Source organism: Falco rusticolus, chromosome 2 (assembly GCF_015220075.1).
Source record: "Falco rusticolus isolate bFalRus1 chromosome 2, bFalRus1.pri, whole genome shotgun sequence".
NCBI lineage: Eukaryota > Metazoa > Chordata > Aves > Falconiformes > Falconidae > Falco > Falco rusticolus.
In genome coordinates, this window is record NC_051188.1 from 45,918,176 (window position 1) to 45,939,878 (window position 21,703).

Below are 21,703 nucleotides of genomic sequence, written 5' to 3' on the forward strand. Positions count from 1 at the left end.
TCTTACATCTGTGGAGTAATAACCCCAGGCACCAGTACATGCTGGGGGCCCACTGGTTGGAAATTTGCTTTGTTCAGAAGGTCCTGGGAGTCAAAGTTGTCCAGCAAGTGGACAACAAGATGACCATGAGGCAGCAATGCACCCTCCTTAGCTGCCTTAGTAAAAGCATTGCCAACAAGTAGAGGGAGGTGATTCTTCTCTTCAGCATGGTGAGGCCACACCTGGAGTACTGCATCCAGTTCTGAACTACCCAGTACAAGAAATATATGGACTTACTGGAGCAAGTCCGGTGCAGAACCACAAAGATGATTAAGGAACTTGATCACTTTTTATATGAGAGGCTGAGAGAGCTGGGACCATTCAGCCTGGAGAAGAGAAGGTTTACAGGGATCTCATCAGGGGAGGGAATGAAGGAGAGGCAGCCAGAGTCTTCTCCACAGTGCCCACTAAAAGACAAGAGGTAATGGACATGAATCAGAAATCATTAAATTCCACCTGAACACAAGAAAACACTTCTTCACTGCAGGGTTGATCAAGCACTGAATCAGATCGTCCAGAGAGGCTGTGGAGCCTCCATCCTTGTAGATATTCAAAGTCCAGCAGGACACAATCCCAGGCAAGATAATCTAGCTGATCATGTTTGAACAGGGGCATTGGACTACATGATCATAAGAGGTCCCTTTGAACCTCAAAACTTTTGTGATTTTGTGAATTGAACCTATTATGTGATTAACGGTTGTGTTGTGGGTTAACACCAGTATGCAGCTAAACACCATACAGCCACTTGCTCACTCCCTTGATGGTGGGATGTGGAAGAAAATCCGAAGGGTAAAAGTGGAGTAACAGTGAGAAAACTCATGGGTTAAGACAAGGAGAGTTTAACAGGTAAAGCAAAGCTTTGCTTTGCGTACACAAGCAAAGCAAAATAAGGATTTCATTCACTGAGCAAAGAGCATTAGATTCATAAAGATTCATTCATCAAAGAGTGTTAATATTAAAACAAACGCTGAGATCATAAAATGTTATTCCATATGGAAAGGAAGATGAATGGGTAATAATTGGCAAATTATCCATATTACCCAATTATATTTTTAATAGATTTTCCCATATGTGTGTGAAGAGATTTGAGCAAGGTGTGATTTGTAGAAGAGAGGAAAGCCAATGGAGTACTTCGAGAAACTTAGAACATACTCTGAAAGTGTTGGCAAGTCCATTTAATTGAAAACCTGTAGCAGACTTCTCTTGTATTAAAAAATCTGTAGCTGTTAGAGCAGGGAAATCACTGTAGTGAAGGGAAATAACTAGTAACAATATGCGTGAATTTACAGAGAGGTTAGAATACTGATTCTGAGGCATGAACTGCCTTTTTGTTTCAGTAGTTGCTACATTAGGATGGTAACTTTAAGAGCTGATTTCCTGACGTGTACACTACCAAATAGCACACTACAATGATGGGGTGGTCTTTCCCTACCCTGTATCTTTTTTTTTTTTTTTAATATGCTTTTTTTCAGTTCTTTGGATCATGAGACTTGCAGTGAATTGGATCATGACATTTGCTGATCTGACAGAGGAAATCTAAGGGACTAAGGAGGAAGCACAGGCAAGGGCAGGACAGGCAAAGCATAACTGTTCCTTTTGGTGGGAATGTGGTAACAGATCAGTTTAAACGCATGACGAAACCACATCCTTGCTGTTCACTGCAAAACCTATTGTCAACACCCGTTTGCTGGATCATTGCACTGTACAGTTACATAAATGACAGAGATGTTGATTCATGACAATCTCTGTGGTGCTTCCGGAATGGGTATCTCCTGCAGTTACACCTCTGACTGTTTTGGAGGCTGACCTCACAAAACCCTAACAAAAATTGTATTAAGAGGCTATGAATGAACTTGCCCTTCTGCATGAACCTCAGAGGGTTGCTCGTTTGTGGTACTGTCTTCAAATCCCTTCATTCCCTTGTTTGCAGCTGAGCAACCATCCTTTCTCATCCTGTGTGTTTGCCTTTATTTGGTCCTTCTGCAGCATAATTCAGATGTTAATCTGTCCCAATCACAAACCATGTGGAAGGAATAGCTGACATGCCATGCATTGTTCATGACATAGTTTTCATGCAACATCACTGCTCATCCTGCCTCTCTTAATTTGATTGCAGTTTTTCTAAAATGTAAGATTTCTGGGGAAAGTGTTGTTCTATTTTTTATACAAACACTTCTATCATCGCTTAAAAAATAGTAGGAAACATTAATCTTCATATACATGGATACAGTTTCAAAACCCTTCATGAGCACTGCTCTGTAGGATTTACATTGTCAGTATATGAGATCAGACAGATCTTTGACCTTCTATATCCTTTTCTGCTTGCATCCATTTTCTCTTTGACATCTTCCTCCTTCATCTTTATTTCAGCTCCTCTTTGGTTACTTTTCCAGCTACTTTCAAATTTCAGGCTCTATCTGCTCTGCTTCTTCCAAACAGTGGCACCTGCAAGTCATGTTCACACTCTCTTCTTCTAATGAACTAAATTTTGTTCTGTCTAACAATGATTTTTTTACGTATCATGGTGCTCTCTTGTTACCTTTGGAAGGGGGAATTTAAAAGTATTTTCTCAAATAACTAAATACTGGAACTTTTGGCATCAAATGTTTCTATTATACAGCACAATGTATACCACTGTGGGTTCTATAGTGTAACACCATAGGAGAGATCCAAAATTTGACATACTTACCAGCAGGGCAAAAAAAAAAAAAAAAAAAAGTGATTGAATCTTTCCAAACAAAGACTTCAGTAATCTTTGCAATAATGGCAGGCTGAAGTTTGTACATACATTGTGCTCTCCTAATTCTATGCTCCTATACTAAGCAAGGAATTGAAATGAATATTCCAGTCATCTCTTGTGAAATCTGTTGAAGAAAGATTGCTCTTTTTCAGTTGCAATTATCCTTAGTTCCAGCAGGATACCCAGAAGGGGAAAATACCCAGCAGTTCTCCAAGGCTCAAAGCCAATGCTATGTATATAAAAGATTTTAAATTATGTCTGTTCTCCATGCAAAACTTCTGAGAAACAAGAAAATTCTGGTTCAAAATCATGTGACCTTTTCCAAGATTTCTAGGAACTTGCAGCCCAGACATTGGGCTGGGGTATTTCAGACCTTAAAGTGGTGGCCCCAGCAACACTAGGAAATAACATCTGTACCACTTTGAATGGAGAAGTAGTTTGATCCAAGTGTTGCTTGTCCACAACACAGCTATTTTTTAAGAAAACCACAAGATTTTACTGGCTGAACTTGATGGCATGGTTGTCTCACAAATGGAGTTCATTACCTGGTGTGCAAAGACCCAATCTCACACAGAAGGCCAAGATAGCATTTATTGCAAGTTTGTGTGCTAGGGTTGGTCAACTACAGCATGTGAATTCTGCTCTCCAAGGAGAGCAAAGAACAGCAGTTCTGGCAGTTTCATTTCCTAACTGATGGCAAAAAAAAAAGGGGAAAAAAGACAGAGAGAGCAATCAGTGTGACACATAACTGCTACACGGGATTTTGTGGTATCACTTAAATAGAGAGGCAGGGTGCAGCTCAGCTGTTCGTAGCCACAGAAACAGAAAATGTTATTTGGAAGGAAGAAGGAAGTACACCAAATCTACTATGTCTCAAACCTGACAGTGTCTCTTTAAAATGTTCTTAAACCTGTTTAACACACCCTTAATTTTCACCACTCCCTGGGAACATGCACCTCTTATAGTAACTTGTAAATCAAGAAAAACCAAACCCAGCAATTTATTCTCCAGTGTGTGGTGGCTATTTTCACACACCCAGCCTGGCCGTATAATTAAGCTACAACATAGCTTGCTAACTTGGAGCTTTTTGCTTCAACCTAAAATGAGTTTAGCACTATAAGCTTAAAAGTAGTTTAGCACTATAAGCTTAAAAGTTTCAAGTATTCTGGAGCAGAATTGCATATTTCAAAATGAAAATTAAATGCCCAGCCTTGTTTACGTGGCACTTAACAACAGCAACAAAAACAAATGGAAAAATCTTCTTTGTGTACTGAATATTAAAACTCATGTAAAGGATTGTTTCTACTAACATTCTTCCTAAAGTACTCACAATTTTAAAAACAATTATTCAGAAGAATATAATTTACTCAGAATAAAAGGGAAGAAAGATAAAGAATTCAAAGATCATGATTCAGGCATAACACTATGGAGGTTCTGCTCAGAGGTTCATAAAAGATGCCAAACCTCATTTATACTGGGTTGTCTGCAGCTCAGTGATCTGAACAGAATGAATACAGTTATCTACAAGGAAAGCACCTAAACCCCAAAATTCAAGTCTTACTGTTGCTATAGCTAAAGGGTTCAAATCCAGAAAGATCCAACACACTCCTTCTAAAAATAGAAGGAATACTTTGTACCAATGAATGAAAGGGATGGAATTGCCAGGAAAGCACAATGATTTTTTTAGTTTCTCTCTCTCCTCTTATCTGGCAGTTTCTCTGTGGATCAGATTCCCACATGGCCAGATTATAATTTCCTTGTCATACTTTTTGTGTAATTGGCCACAGCATACGGAAGCTGTGTTTTACAATGCATCACAGTACATGCAGTTTGCTTGAGAATTAGACAAATTTTGATGTTGTATAGATGCAGTGCTGCTGAGGCTGCAGAATGAGCTTTGCGACTTGAATTTTGGCCAGTCACAGAGAAAAAAAAAAAAAATAGCTGCATGTTTGTTTCCTTTTCCTTTTAATTTGGCAAGAAGTCATTGCATTCTGCAAGTGGAAAAAAATTATTTCAAATCCTGCCATTACATGGGATCCATCTGACATGTCTAGGTGTTTACAGTGTAGATGTCTACTTCTGACTTGTCATCTTAGGCTCCCTTTCAAGACAGTGGAGAGAAATAGTAACTTCTAGAGCCCAATGCTCTGACCTACTTTAGTCATCTACATTAGAGCGAGATTACATTAGGGATGTCTTGGGTGACAAATGTGGTAGGAGCCTAGCTTTTGATGTAGCCTAGCTTTTTTGTTAAATAGGGCCCGCGATGGAAAGTCTCGCCCAGCTCCAGAGGAAACAAGTGTTTGAAAATAGCTGCCACCAGTTTGACTTATCCTTTCATTGAGTAGAATTCAGATTATTTACTTAGACGTTAATTGGCATTTAGTTTTCTCAGGCTAATAGACTGGATGAGGATTCAGAGCAGCCCATACTTGAAATTACCAGGTTCTTCACAGTATGCTCTTAGAGCACTGTGGCAGCATCTGGAACTTCAGAAACTGATCTGGGACTCCATGATTACATCCAGATAATTATAATAATTCTGTTCTGACTCTTTCCCTTGTAATATCACACAAATTATTTTGAAATCATCCTGTTTTAAAGCCCAGCCTTGTTTACATTGCACTTAACAACAGCAACAAAAATAAATGAAAAAAAACCAGCTCAGTTCTTTGTGTACTGAACATTAAAACTCATGTAAAAGATTGTTTCTGCCAACATTCTTCCCAAAGTACTCATAGTTTTGAAAACAATCATTCAGAAGAATATAATTTACTCAGAATAAAAGGGAAGAAGAAGTTGATATTTAAAATGTACTATCTTCCTCACCATTGTAACAGTCTGTTGGCCAGTTTATATAAAAGGACAAGGATTTTGTAAAGACAAGATGAGAGCTCATCGTTTTTTCTGCTTCTCAGCCCATGCAGCCCTACTTGCAGATGTGTCAGTTTAGGAAATATGTTCTCCTTTCTTTCACATAGTTCTGTTCGTGATTGAAATCTGCACCTGAAATGTATTCCTTGGCACGTGTTTGGAAATGGTATGAATCCTTCTACTTTACTCAGATAAAGGAGGACAATGAGACAACTGAGTTTTCCTCCAGAGAAGCTGGGAGGGGAACATGGAAGGAAGATGCCACTTCTGTGATACGATTTTCTATTTTACTCCTACAGATGACCTACATTTCAACACATATCATAAATCTGCCTTGCTATTTTATTTATTTGAACAGGTGAGCAATTTTATTTGACTGCAAAGGTATTTATTAGTAAGGAAAGGGTCTTGAACATGTGCAAACAAAATACAGTGCTCTCTATATTTACATATATACATGCTTTCCACATTTGTCATGTAATTAGAGAAGAACTTCAGTCTGAAGAAAATAAAATGACAATGCTGAATGACTGTCAGCTGAGGGGCTGAATGACAGCCCCTTCACTAAGGAGACTGGGTTATTTTAATCCCTAAAACATCAACATTCTACAGACATTTAATATCACCTAATTGTTTACATCAACATCAAAGAATTAGGAAATAATTTTCATGCATACAAATTTTGACCATAGGGGAATAACATAGGAGCAGCAGTCCTTGTTCAGCCCAAAGGTCTATTTAGCCCAATATTCTGTCTCCAACAGTAGCCAAAAGCAGATGCTCAGGGAAAAGTGGAAGAACAGGGAAAGTATGTAAGCTGCTTTCCCTAACTGTCCTTACAGTCTCTATCAGTTTGCATGTTAGGGTCTTTTGTAACCAAATGTAGTTTCGGTTTACTTAGTAACCATCAATGGATATCTCTTCCACTAGCTTGCCTTCCTTGTCATTGAACTGTTTTATGTTTGGGTACACACACATGTATACAGAAGTATTTATGTACATACACACAAGTACAGATATACACATTATAAATAAGCTTTTGCATGTCATAAAATGTTGGAAAAACAGCTTCCTGCAGCAAGGACAGCTTACATACATATTGTAGGAAGAAACACCTCTTCCCCCCGCCCCCCCCCCCCCTTTTTTTTTTTTTCCCTTCCTACTAGGTTAATTTTGATGCCACATAGCTCTTGTACTGGGAGAGAATTGAAATACACCCTTCTCATACTGTTTGTGATTTTTTAGACCACTTATACGTCCTTTTAGATATCCCTTCACCACACTAAAAGGGGCTTAGCTGATGCATTTGTTCTTTATGTGGAGAAGTAATTTTGTCTCTCTGACCATCTTTTTTTTCCTTCTCTGAACCTTTTTAAGTTCAATGCCATACTTTCTGATTCCCATTTTTGGCCTTTCTCTTACTTATTTTGGAACATATTTCCTAACAACTCTTCTACAGGAAGCCATTCTGTGCTAACTGTACCACAGCCTGCATCTTCCAGGAATGCAGAAATACCTACCTTTCTTCCATGCTCATATTCAGCTTTGATGTGGATAGAGAACAGGATCACAATCTGTTACATTTGGCTGGCATGCAGTGCAGATATGTGTGCCGATAACACTAGTGTGGAACCCACCTGTCATTCATTAAATAGGTCAGATACTGGTTCACTGGGTGTTTTTTTGATTTTTCAAAATGGTAATCAAGGTTTTCAAATGGTAATCAAGTTCTCAATCAATTAATTTGATCCAAATAACAAAAGAAACCATCATTGCAAGAGAAAAGGCTGCTTAGCCCTAGCAGATAATCCCAGCACAATACCAGGACAAGGAGAGAAACCCAGTCTTATCAAATAAGTGTAATTTGAAGTTCCTCATGTATATAATTTTAAAAGGCAGATATATCTCCTTATTTGCACCATAAAAATAACATCCTGTTGGGTTGTCGCCTATGTATTAACAGTGCCTATGATCAATTAATCACTATAAGAAAATTTCAGATAGGGAGCAGGAAGAAACTTTCCTCCCCTTAACTTCTTCTCCTCTAACATCTTTTAATAAGATGGCTTTCCCTGAGATCATCACTGTTGGTTCTTTCTCAGAGCTCTCTCCGTGGGGATTTTTAAGTGATGGAGATATAAAGTCTTTCTTATTCTTTAATGAAAAAAACACGACTAATTCTAATTCTCACACTCCCACTACTACTGGTCAGAATGTGATTTTCATTTTTTTTAGCCACTCAGATGAATATTCTTGGTTAATTCAGATGGTGGTAACACATTAACAAATAAGCTATTTATCAATAACATAAGCTACAGAACTGGTTACAGCCATTCAGCTGGTACCACGCAGATGTCACTTGACCTAGATTTACAGTACAATTTTCCTTAGATAACTGATTTTATCAGTAACTCTTTGTGTTCTTTAGTAAGGTGGTAATGGTACTGATGCAGCATGAAGATACACAATTTTAACATACTATGGACCAGACTTTCAGGGAAATCTGCAAGATATTTCACTCATTTGCAGAGTAGAGAGGTATGCAAATTGTGGGAAAATCAGGCCCACTAACACTGAAGATTATGTAGCTCCATGAAATGTGCTGGCATCTGCTATGATTAGCATTTTTCTCTGCCAAGCAATTTTAGAGGAAAACATAAGACACTGTTCAGCCATTTTCTGCAGCAACTAGAAGCAATAAAAAGATTTAGACATTTTGCATACTATTTATAGCAATTTTTTCTTCCTTCTTTCGTGTATGAACCTTGCCACACCTTTTGGGAGAACAATGGGCTGCCAAATACATCTGCATTGTCACTAAGTTTTTCTTAGCATTTAAAAAATGCATACAAAAAATCTCTGAGAGTGTTCCTTCCTGTATTCAGGAAGGTGTGGTTAAACAGCCAGATTGCATACCTTACTTTAATCAGCTGAAAGGTCTTCCCCAGGAACAGCAACCTGCAATGGCAATAGGAAATGTGAGTTGGGCTGGTAAAAATTAATCCGTAAAGCACAACATTATCCCTGATGCATTCTGGTATTTCATATCAGACTTACTGAAAAGTACTCACTTTAACGATAACATAATCTAGTGAAAGTGGCTTTAAATTGTTCTGCCTCTGCACAACAGCTGTTGCTACATGATATTACAGAATTATTCTTCTATCTGTTTTAATCACCCAAGTGATAAAATTCTGAAAAATACAGCATAAAATGAAAAAGGAGAATTCAATGTATAATGTCTAAATATTAATTTAGACTGTGGTGAGACCAATATCTTTATGTCATAGTAAAAGGGCTGTAGTGTTATTCTCTCTCCAGTAAAATATTTACATTTTAGGGAGGTAGAAAAACTGTGGTAATTGTGTTCCCTCCCACAAAAAAAATATCTTATAACTCAGTGGTAAAAGTAGTCTGCTGGTAAAAACGGGCTGCTGTCAAAAGGGGGAATTATTTGTACTTGTGTTTAGCCATAGGCTAAGTGGCTCTTCCAATTGGAAGGCTGTTGCTTTCTCATCCTCTCCTTTGAAAGGGTTAGGCATGCTTGAAGATAAGCTTTGCATGTGGATTAGGCAAAGGAATTCTGACTTTTTGAGCACCAAGGGGAGAACAAAGTTGTTAAAAAGGACCCCAGGTGCTTGGCATTGCCAGTAGTTGCCCTTTGCAAGGCTGCACAGGACATTGCTTATCTACATTTAAAACCCACATCTCAGTATGAGCTAGGATGCCCATGGAGAAAGGGGGTTTCCATCTCACATCAGATCAGTAGTTTATTTTATTTTGAGGTGTCTCTCTAGGAGCAGGAGGAGCAGAATCTTCAGAGGAAAGTTACAGAAACCCCATGGGAGTCTAATGATAGAATAACCCGCCTGCGGAAAAAAATCATAGTCCTTACTTCTCCCTCTCCTCTCTGTTGCAGTCATGAATACTACTGCAATTCACACAACCGTTTCTAGTCTGAGTCATACATACCTCTTGGTAAGGGTGTACCCATAGGCAATATGTTTCCTTGGTTAATTATTTTGACCAGGGGTGAAAAGTACCTCTGTACATAGAGGCAGTGCAAATCCCAAGCATTCCCTTATTTTATGTAGGGCTGGACCGGGAATTAAGGTCCTTGTGTTAGTCACCTTCAAGGAGAAGGTGTCACCCTATACATGAGTACCACTTCCTTTTCTATGTTAAGTAGTAGTATATTTGCTGCAGTGGGTTCTTTTTTCCCTGAATGACCCTTCCCCTTTTGACTTAACCTGTTAGAACTGCTGCCTACATATATAGGTGATCTTAGATCAAGCTGAAGCAAGAGAAATGTATGGGCGGCGCAGATGCGCAACCCACTTCCCAGATAAATGTTAAAATAACTAGCTGAGTCTGCCTGCTAAATGCTGCCTGGCAGCTGGCCATCATCCACTGCTGACACCTATGTTTTAGAGTGTTTAGTTTTAGTCATCTTTTGACATGAGTTATGTCAAACACAATTCACTTTGGAAAAATCAGGTCCAATGAGTAGGACTATACTAGTTAAGTAAGGGTAGGACCTGGGCTTGAGCAATATCCTCTGTTTGCCCGTGCTATTACTGTGCACGATCCTTGACACAGTTTTGTTATTTCTGAAAAAAACCTTGGGCATGGATCTCTCTATCACAAACCCAGGACTGTTTCCAGTAAGAGTGTGGATGAGGCCACATAGTTCTTTTTGGAAAGTGAGTTTAGTGATACAGATAAAAACCATGCTGTGCCACTTGTCCTCAGGCCAGAGGCTCAGCTTTGGTATGTTTAACTTAATAGGATAAACGTAGCTTTTTTATCTATATCTTGAAACTAAAAACTTTGCACAGCATTTGCTAGAATGTCTTTAAATATTTTGGGCACAACAGTTATAATAATAGCATCTTCTAACCCAGAATACAATAGTTTACCAATCTTACTCGGAAAGTCTGAAGTATTAAAGGATTTTTCATTAGGGGGACTGAGTGTATGGAAAAAATGTATTCAGTAGTATTAATTCCTTTTTGGGAGGAGTCACAGAATGGTATTTGTCCAAAAAGTGGCCTGATGAGTCATTGTTCATTCCCATCTCTCCCTTGTGAATCTACACAAAAACTCAACAGGGCTAGGTTACATTATGCTATTTTCATGATTGCCATCTTTATAAACCTTAAAAAGGATGTGGAGGTAGCACAATATTTTGCAATATGTTATGCACATAAAAATGGAAACTCAACAAAAACTGAGGAGAAAATCATGCAGAGAAAATGCATCTTACTAGCTATCAAGGGACATAAACTTTGCAGAAAATTATAAACTAAAGCTAAGTACACAGAACACAACCATGTTGTTCAGAGCACAGCAGGAATTGGGAAGTATGATAATGTATGGCCAATGTAAGGTGCTACATGTGTTTGACTTTAGCAACACTGAATAAGCCAGTCAAATCTAAGTGATGGCATTTATGTACTCGTTATGTTCACTTTTCTACCACTGCTATTGTATTTTAAATGTCAACATCCCATACCGGCAGTTTCTTAGGAGGCATTTTAAGAATTCTTTGGATGACAAAGAAGCATAAGCCTCCATTGCTCGTGGGGTTATTTAAATTGAGATGGATAGAAATGGCTCCTGAAATATGCTGCAAGTCTAAGCAGCAAGAGACAGTGACCTCTGATTACTAATCAGTAATGTGTCCCTATTGCTTGTTATTAAACTAAAAAGAGGAGTTAATGTAGGGACGAATTCTAAGATATTGTTTTCTCTCATAAATCATGTCAGGCCATGCACTCTGCAATATAAATCAAGCTATCAGCATGATTTCAGTGGCATTATATCCCATTACATCAGCTAGGGATGTGACCATTTATGTTTGCATCTATTTTTCAGAGAAGTTCCTTATTTTCTTGAGAGAATGGCAAGTATTTAACTAACTCCCAAGGAGGAGATTACATGGACATTTGGTGATAGGTAAATATGAAATGAGTTACTGTCATCACCAAAGCACCTTTATGGTTGAACTAAAAAAAAGTATTCCTTCAACTCTGATAATAATAGTAAAGCATGGCCCAATGCAGTGATTAGGTAAATTACATTCTTTGATTAAAAGTCATTGGTTGTCAATGCAGAGGCATATACTCGCTTGTATTTTTTGTTTTGCTCTTTTTTTGACACTGCTGAAAAATATGTCCAGAATACTATCTGTCTGTGCTTCAACTGGGGAATTTTCTGGGGAGTGAGAAAGGAAATAAGGGAGGCAGCATTCAAATGTTGATATAGTATGACCAATTAAATGTCACTGTTTCTATATTTCTGTCCCTTCTTCAGTTAAATAAGGACTTTAAACTAGAGAATGAAAATAAAACTGTTCTCTAAATGTGACTGCTGAACAGTTCACACAATATGGGGATGGCTGGATTTGTGATACATTTTACCTGTTATACTTAGATCCAGAGGAAGAGTTCGAGTTCCCCTGAATTTCTGAAAGCTGAGTTTCTTCAGAGTATGAGAAGTTTCTTCATGGAAAATAGTTACAGCTCACTTTCACTGTATGCTTATGCTGAAATGTTCTATTTCTGATACATGGCACTGCATCATGTATTCTTTATTCACCAGGAACAACACTCGCATGTGATTACCATACAGAAAATGAGACAGAATGATTAGGAGTAAGTCAGATTTGCTTTAATCTGGGGGGAAAAAAAAAATGTTTTACAAATTTTTTCCAGCTTTGAAATATTAAGTAATCAGCATAACTAACAAAAAATTCACCATACATTTAATACACCGGTTGTTGCAGATCAGTCAATTAAAGATAGCTGGCCTGCTTTATTCTTAAGCTAAGTAAGTACCATTGTTAGAATTTCTTCTATGTGTGCATTTTCCTGTAGAGGGTCTCTTCTGTCATGCCAGCCACTAAAGAGTTAGCCATGACTGTCATGGAATAAGCCTCAGGCTTACTTGGAGTAGCAGAACCTGCTTGCTGGGCCCCATAGTTTCTTCTCTGTGTTCAAAGGTTATAAGTACAGGAAAATATCAATTTAATTTGTCCAAACTCTATTGATTGCATCTCTATTTCCGTTCCTCAAATATTTTAGCTGAAGAAGGCGGCATTGTGAGACAGGCTAAGCTTATCTCTGACTTACAAGCAGAACTCTTTTTTGTTGAATATAAAATGATAACAAATTAATATCATCTAACATCTGGATTGTAAAAGAAAAATGCTTCAAAAACAGAAAGATGTTCTTAGTCTCAGGTTTTCTTATTACAAATCAAAGCTATATGTCCATTTCAAGTCAAAGTGTATGTAGATCTTTTTTAAGCTAATTCCCATGGGCATTTCTCATGAGGAAAGACATCTGTTTCATTTGGGCGGCATGTGTGTTAAAACTGTAAAATCCCAATATGTCTGTAAAGGGATGCATTCACAAAATTTTCTTCTTTGTCATAAAAAGATAAACATATAATACGGTTTACCTGAATATGCCAGGACTGCTAGTAGTTAGTAGTTTATACTTTGTGTTTTCTTGTCTGCTGCTCTGCTTCATCAGCTGTATTTCATCAGATATAACCAATGTTTAGACAATAACCTCATGCTGCTAAGTACCAAGCCTATGAAGAGGTAGCCATCAGCAAAAATAAGAATTAGAAATATGGCTAAAGAGACATGTTAATTTCTGTCAGAGTTTTCTTTTTTGTTGTTGAAAGAAATTCTTAACTTTCACAAAAGACAACTGGGCTAAATGATACCTGGCATCTCACATAACGGCGTCTCATGTAATTCATTACCAAAGCTCCCCAAATATAAAATAAATGTTGGCTTGTATAAGATACATTAGAAACAGACTCTGTATCTTAAACAGAACCATAGGGTTGTATGCAGCATTCCTATAAGGAAGTTATTGATTCCATGCTACTTTATTTATTAACAGTAAACCAGTTCTTAGCCTACACAGAAACATATTGCAGCCATTTTAAAGGGAAAAAAGTGAAGGCAGTCTCTTCTTTCCTTGCTGTTTATTACTCGCTGTACTGAAGGAGAACCCAAATGTGCACAGATAAGAGAGACTTGTAACAAGATCTCATGTGGGAGGGCTTTCCCCTCCAGATTTTTGTCTCTGCCCACATACTCAAGCAGCGCAAACAATGTGTATCAGATTCTGATGTGTGTTCCCCGTGTAACATTTCTGCAGAATTTTCCTCTGATGAAATACGGTGTTTCTTCATGTTCACCTGTATAAATACCTGAAACCCTGAAGCTGAGAGGCAACCCTATAGCTCTGCAATGTATATTTCTGTGAAAAATCCAAATGAGTGTAGTATATTTTTTCAAATAGGAATTGCTTGGGTTTCTGTTTCAAGGACTGCAAAAGCATTTCATTCCATGAAACCCAGCCCTGCTGCACTTGAAAAGTAAACCAAGCACAGGAGTGTAACAGGTCACTGGTACTTTTAATTGATCTGGTATTTCTACAAGGTGCCACCCTTTTCCACACCTCCTACCTCCTCCTTAAGTGACTCAGCCTCTAAAGGAGAAATCTCTTGACTTTTCAGACAGCTGTATGGGGAAAAACAGTTCAGCTCTCTGACTGCTTTGGCTGTACCTCACTTCCAGGTGTCCCCAGGTTGACTTATCACACTGAGCCACACTAGGACACTAACTTCTACCATACCCAGGTAAGGACATTTACTTTTCCGGGGTTTTATACCATGTATGGAGAGTCCTATATTTTCAGATGTTTTGTGATTTCTTCGTGTTCAATTTAGGGTCCCGCTCCAAAGGATCTGATTTTCAAGAAGTGTGGAGAACTTGACTATGAAAATCCAGCTCTTAAAATGTTTTAGTTTAGGTGTTCAGATTTCCTGGACCTTTCTGAAATCTCTTGTCCTTACTATCTTAATTACTTCACTATTGACAATATATTGCTAATCCTACTTTATTCTAGTGCTATTTTTCTGATGATAAACTCACTGTTCAGACCCCTCTTCATGAATGGCTGTTTTAATATAATTTCTGCTCTTTGGTTGGTTTTATTGTTTCTTTATTCTTTCTTTGGATTTTTATCTGAAAATAAAGAGTACTAAAATCTCATTTACTTGAATTTTCTTCAAGTATATTATTTTGGAAAAAAAAAAAAAAGCAATACTTTGCTTTCATTTTCACCTTTGCAAAAGGTGTAGCAAAAATACCCATTCTGGTTTGATACAAAGACTTATCTATACCACGAATTTAAACCATGTATAAACAGGAAAAATTCTTCATTAAAAATCTAGCAAAGTGAAAGGAAAGAGTTGAATAAAAAAAATAATTAAATTATTACCCCCTTACCCCCTTCTACAGTCAGTTAAAAAAAGAAGTCTTTTAAACCTCATATGTTTCTAATTTGAAAACACTACAAATTTTGGTTCCTAGCAGCTGATTTTACATTAGTGACAGTTCCAAAGCTTAATTTCGTTCAAAACAGAATCTCCTCCACCCACGTCTTGAAAAACCAGTTTTGAGAGCTCTTTCAGCTACAAATAGATGAATGATTTCTGTTGTACGTTCATGTGTTCTCTAGTTCTACCCTGCCTTTTCTAACCTTGCCTGTTTTCTCTTTTACAAACATACACATTATTCCTACTCTCTGTGAGAGTTGTTATTAATTCTGTGGCCTAAATTTTAGAGTGGAATACTTATTTAAACACAATGTATTATTTATAGACATTTACAAATGCATTATGTAGTTATTGCTCTGATACATAACTCTTGAAAAAAATTTCATTCTAGGAACATGTTTTTGTTGTTCTTTGATGTCTGTAAAATAAATGTAGATATTTTTATATGTAGTCCTCAGCAAAAGGATAAAAGCCTAACTAATTGCCAAATAAAGAGAATTGTGTTACTTTTAATTCTGTTTAACTCAAGTGTTTATTCATTAAGTTCTGAATACACACTTGGTAATGTGCTGAGTTAGCAGCACCACTGTTCTTTCTATTTCATGTCCTGACCTAAAGTCTTGAGTGATGGCAGTGGATACTGTTGACCATTTTTTAGGGAATAAAGTACAGCACCAGTTATACATACAGATCTGCACCTGACAGAGTGAGCCTTTAGGGCTATTGTGGAGATCATATGCTTGACTGAAATAGCAAGGTTGGAAGTGTGAAGGATGGTATGGCCTGGGCTGTTGATTTGAAAACCAGCCTTTATCTGCAATCAAGAAGTAAAGCAATGCTTAGAAATACAAATTATTATTTCAGTTGAAGTATAGGTGGACAGATCTGACAGCCCAGTCACAGCACTTCTGATATTTGAGGGAAGAAAAGATGGATGTAGAGAACAGCAAAATTGGTATTGACTTCCAAACAAGAAAAATTTCACCTCACATACTTATGGAAGTCTATCTAGAATAACTGTAATGATGTATCTTCCCAGTGCCTTATTTCTAAGGCTTGGAGATCTTCATCCTGTACCAATTCAGAATTACTTTAATCAGTTGCTTGCTCACACATCTAGGTCTTACTATATTCAAGAGAAATGATGGAGAAAATAACAAAGATTGCTGACCTGACATGAAAGTAGTTAACTGAAGACAAGGAAATACTGTAGTGTGCTTCATAATTGTGATTAAGTAGGATCAAATGTGTTTTTGTTTAAAATGTCATAATCTCCACATTCATCTCATAAAAATGAAAGATAAGCCATGTAGTATAGAATTGACATTAACAGTTAAAATGGAAAAAAACCCCAAGACCAAATCCAAAAAGTAAAGCTGAAGTAAGCCTTCATTTTATTCTCTCACTAATAGTTATTCTATTCAAAATTCCTCCTGGACTGCAGTGAAAGCAAGCAAATGGGTCAAAACACGAAGGATGTGGAAAATTATTTCCTAACCTTTTATTAGCTTTGTAATGGAAAAATTCTAAAATATTGAGCTCTGGTTAGTCACAAGATAATGATGTTCAGCTTAATTTAGAGCAGAATAGTCCTTCTAAAAGATGAATTTTTGGTGGAAAGTTTCATATTTGGGATAAGGAAAGAACAAAGTATGTCTATTTTCTTTTTCATATGGTAGATATTAGATGTTTCTGAAAAGCTGGAACTGTAAGGATGAGGAGCAAACAGTAGTGAGCAAGCTGTGGCTATGCAGTACCATGTATAAGAAACCTGTTTGTTCCAGCTGGCATTTTATGTGGACATGCCAAACTCTGTGGTTTCTATACCCCCCAGGCTGCTTTAGCAATGCAGTATGAGAATCTGGAAGACAGGAAAATTCTGGAACTTTTTTGTTTTAAACTATTTGTTCATCTACAACGTTTTGTATCATCCAGTTCATTAATAATAGTAGGAATGTTGATATGTTAGATGTTTGGCAATGCTTTATATGAAAAACTCCCCTATAAAAACAAATGGTTTGACTTTTAAGAGAAGGTCTACCTTCCTTGACACTCCCTCAACATCTACTGTGTTGAATTACCTATTATACAGTGTGGTGATATGCGGTACCTCTAAGCTGTGGAAAGAAATATTGTTTATTAAAAGCAAAATATATATAAACTGAATATTTATAAATAAGATCTTAATCACTGTTGTAGCTAGAAGCCAAAGAACAAAGACTTGGTTGTTAACTAGTTCAATCTGATGTGGAAAACATGATTCTTACAGGAAATATTTGTATCATTCTTACAGATTTTTTTTTTAATACAGCAATGTATATATGTGAAACTTAGTAACATGGAAAGCTACAGCCAAGAACAGAAGAAGGAAGGCAAGAGGACTCTGTTGGAAGAATGGGTGTGTTCAGACCAGCTGAAAACTAGAAGGTCTAGCTTTGAGAATTTAAGGCAGGTGTAAGGTCTTCTGCTGATTGGCCACTACAGGATGTGGAAAGGAGATGTAGAAGTGTGAATCTGGATATTTGTGATAAAAATAGAATTGGAGGCCTGTGCTGCTTTCTGAATAACTTGCTACCAGTTTGGAGGGGCATTTCGCTTTCCCTGAAGTCATGTCTGAATTTTTTTCTGGATTTCTTTGGGATTGTATTTGGATTTCATAAAAAATGGGGGAGGGTCTGAATCCAGGATTGCATGTCTTAAAACTTTTTGGGAACTGCTCATCGGACTGGCTGGGGCAGTTTTAATTTTCTTTTAAAGTTTCCTGACGCTGTTTTTAAATTCAAATTACACTGGAGCTACATTCCTGTTTGTTTTTGTTTTGCATTCCAGCTGAGTTGTTTTGCTTCAGTGGCTGAGTTCTTATTAAGAATGCCAGAGCATAATTTACTACTATAGTATACTATAGAAGCCTATAACTCCTTTCTCACATTTTCATTTACAAAGTTAAAACATATTTTTTTTATCTTCCTTGAACTATCGGCTAAAGATAAGCAGTTCACTGACCTGTGTGAATAATGTGACGGTTCCAGTTTTTTATGAGCTGAAGTTTTTAAACTAATGTGGTTCTCACAGTCTTCTGTCCATTTCCCTTTCCATGTACACAGACACACACACAAGTCACAATAGTGAAGCCCAAAAAAAGAGTGCTTGGATGAGTTGTATCTGCCTCTACAAAAGAGTCTTTTTATTTCTAATATCTGAAAATTTAAATCTTACCCTGACGATTCTTGATTGTCTGTGCTAGAGATTAAAGTAGGATATTTTTTAATGTGTGATTTAAATTTTAATGGATTAATCTTTGATATATAACTTGAAAGTTTGGAAGCAAAAAGTCAACCTTGAGGACAATATGGCAGTATTCTGTAGGACTAAAATGTCTGGGTGTAAAATTTCAGAATACCTGGCACATTTGCAGTGTTGACTGTAAAAGGGAGTGTGCCTGTTTTTTATATTCATTTACAAATACTACTTGCAGACTGCAAGACTAGGTAGTAGTTTATTCTGGATGCTGTACATATGTGCAACAGAAATCTTGTTTTGCTCTAAAAACATTTAAAAATGAATATAGGATAAGAGACAGAACACAGTTTTAATTAAATTATGGAGGATGAAACAAACACAATTGCTGGACTTTCTTCTGTCATTCATGGATAGAAACGGCTGTTGCAAACCTGCTTTCCAGTTGCTTTTCAGGGTCTTAGTGTCATTAATGAATCTGTGGTTATTCTGTACATTTTAAAGACAAGCCTCAAAATGTATGGCTTTTTTACTTTGGTGAAAAATTGTATTTCAGAACAAAAGTCTGAGGCTTTCTTGTTTAATTTTGACAAAGGTGTATGATACTACCTTGCCAGTTCTGTGAGAAATTTCTGTTTCCATCATGAATCTATAAAAAGGAAGGCTATAGTGTAACATGAAGTCTACGTAGGAGTTTCCTGTAATTTTTAATGACAAATATTTAAATTGCAAAATGTGTATTTTTAACAAGATATTCTAAGCCTTAGAATGACCACATTTCATTTAATTTCAACAAAAGAAGGTTTCGTTTTCAAAAATTCATGATTCATTTCTCTTAGGAAATAGCTTTAAAAGTCTCTGTTAGAAAATAAATCAAAGTTCCTTCCGTACAAACTACTGCTTCTTCTCCAGATGAAGAAGTGCCAGCACTCGTTGCTTGTGAAACATACTGAAATGTCAAGCTATTATCCTGGGACTGACTGAAATAAAAAAACAAACAAACAAACCCCCCCAACAAACCAGTATCAAATGTCCAGCTGTTGCTAAGCTGAAAACATAAATAAATCAGAGTCCTATCTATCATGTTATGACAGTTCAGGAAAATTTACAGCAAGATTGATTAAACTGAGAGGTTGATAACCTTCCTGAAGAGTTTCCAGGAAATTCAGTGCATATCTACTTAAAACCTTTTGTCAGTAATTTTAAAAGATATTTTATAACCTATTGCAAAATAAATAAGGCTCACCATAGCCCTGAGCATATTTTTTTTTGGGTAGGAACCAGATCCAGCTATCACATGTTTTCTACACAGACTGTGCCAATGCATGCTTGATACCAACAACTAAGTTTAAAAGAAAGGAGTGTGGGTCAGAGCCTTCCAATCTACATGCCAGAATATTAAACTCTTATAAACATCTGTAATTTCACAGCTGGGTAAGATACATATGGACTTTTGGATTCAAATATTAGTTTTGTGTTTGTACCTTTACTTTTTAGAAACGTCTGTATTTGTTTACATCCAGGTTTTGGTTTCTTGCTTTCTTTTCTTGGTAATCGTCAACTTTTTTAGCAATTGTCCAGCTCTAAGTGCAATTCATTGTGGCATCCACTAGTTTTATATGGTTTATTATCAGTATTACTTTTAGTATTTTTGCTAAGCTTTTGTCAAAATTCAACATCTTCACCTTCCACTGGTAAAGAAACAGCCACAGGCTCCAGTCTCTCAATCCACTCTACCCTACGTGAGTGGCCAATGCACCCTACATCTGCAAAAAAGCCAGGACAACTGTGTTACCCAGAGAACCAGGAATGTTTGATTTTTAGTGACTGCTTCTGTCACAAAAACTGTTTTCTGGTGTTTTAGTAAATTTTAGCAGCCTGACCAGTGGAGCTGAATGGGAGCTTTCCAGCTTAACTTTTTTTTTTCTTGGAAAATGCTGCTTTTCAAAAAGGAATCCATTTGCTAAGGAGTGTCAGTTTTGTTCCCACTACTAAATCAATATTAGGATTGCTTTTTTTTTTACTTAAAGGGGAATTTCTTGTCATTGAAATGTCATTATGTTCTGCTTGATGTTTTTCTCTGGGAAAGCCAATATTCAAAATGCAGTTTCCAAGCCTGAAGTGAAATCTTTTGACTGGCTCACCTCCCAGATAATAAATATTATTTTTTCTAAATCAGCAGTCTTGGGGGCTCATTTTTTAACCTGGCTTCAGATAAGGGAAGAAGTCAGTGACTGGAAACCTGCTGCAGGGCAGAAGGACCGCATCTACTCGGGACCCCCGTTCAGCTGCAGGCCACCGAGCTGTGAGATCAGTCGGTGGGGCTGGGTGAACCCGCATGTGCTCAAGGCACGGCTCTGAGCCACCGGCTGATAACATCTTGCCATTAAGCTAAACACCTCACCCCATTCTTTATTACTCTGTCTTGCCCTCCAAAGGCTCTCACCACCCCTCGTGTTATCAGGGAAGGAGGTCCTGACAAGGATCAGGAGGGAGAGGCAGCGGCAGGCAGAGGTGCAGGGTAGGTGTACACGTAGTCATCACCAGGGAAGGGAAAAGCCACTGCCATGCCTGAGCTTCAGTTCTAAGAGGGCTGCAGCTAGCACGAGGTCATTCCACCCTATCGGACTAAACTTGTGCGAAGAGGTGATCAAAGTGGCAACCAAACTTAAACTGGCTTTGGGGCTGATTCTTAATCTCACCGCCAACTCTCCTTTTTTTTTTTTTTTTTGTTTGCTTTTAGATTCCCACAGAAGGACAACCCGCTGAACAAGATGTCAGCTTTCAGCATACGAAAACAGTCTCCTAATCAAAGCGGTAATACTCCTTCATTTTCTGCTCTCAGGGCACTCAGATGTTGAGGCACGGCCTCTCTGCTTTCTAAGAATTGCCATGCCCATTGCACAGCTCCCTCTCAGGGCCTGCTGCCACTCTTTGGCAGTGACAGGCAGGTTATTAGATCCACAGTAGGACCTGCTTCAGACACAAAGCTAGCAGTGTTGAGCATAAACTTTTACTGGCAGGGACTCAGGCCAAAACACCATGCTGGGCAGCGTAGTGTGGTGGAGCTGGAGAATCAGGCACTGTGGTGCAAGATGGTGGCTCATGCTGCTGAGGCCCATAGCTGCTGTAGAAACCTGACAGGAGCACGGTGGCTGGCAGCGCAGTGGGCAGACAGGGCATCCATTGATCTCAGCACCATATCTTTGACTCACTCAGGGAAATGAGGAGAAATTAAGGAAAATTAGAATGAGGGGAGGGTAGGGGAAAGCTAACCACTGTCAGATGTGTTCGTTTGTTCCACTGGAGGGATGAAACTTGAGGAGTGCTGGAGTGTGGTTTGTATGCAGACAAGTGACCAGAGGGAAACTGGAAACATGATGAAATTTTCCATTTGCCCGTAACCTACAAAATACTTCTAAAGACTGAAAGGTTTTGAGGCAC

The 21,703-nt window shown here is 37.8% G+C and overlaps 1 protein-coding gene across 1 annotated transcript in view; it reads left to right on the top strand.

Annotated features, from left to right (window-relative positions):
• Window positions 1–14,204: 14,204 nt before the first annotated feature.
• SCEL (sciellin) overlaps window positions 14,205–21,703 on the top strand; it is a 34,315-nt gene continuing 26,816 nt past the window's right edge. The window contains exons 1-2 of the mRNA XM_037376601.1: window positions 14,205–14,320; window positions 21,003–21,076. Of these exons, the coding sequence (XP_037232498.1) occupies window positions 21,034–21,076 (43 nt within the window). The 5' untranslated portion in view covers window positions 14,205–14,320; window positions 21,003–21,033. The remainder of the gene's footprint in view (window positions 14,321–21,002; window positions 21,077–21,703) is intronic.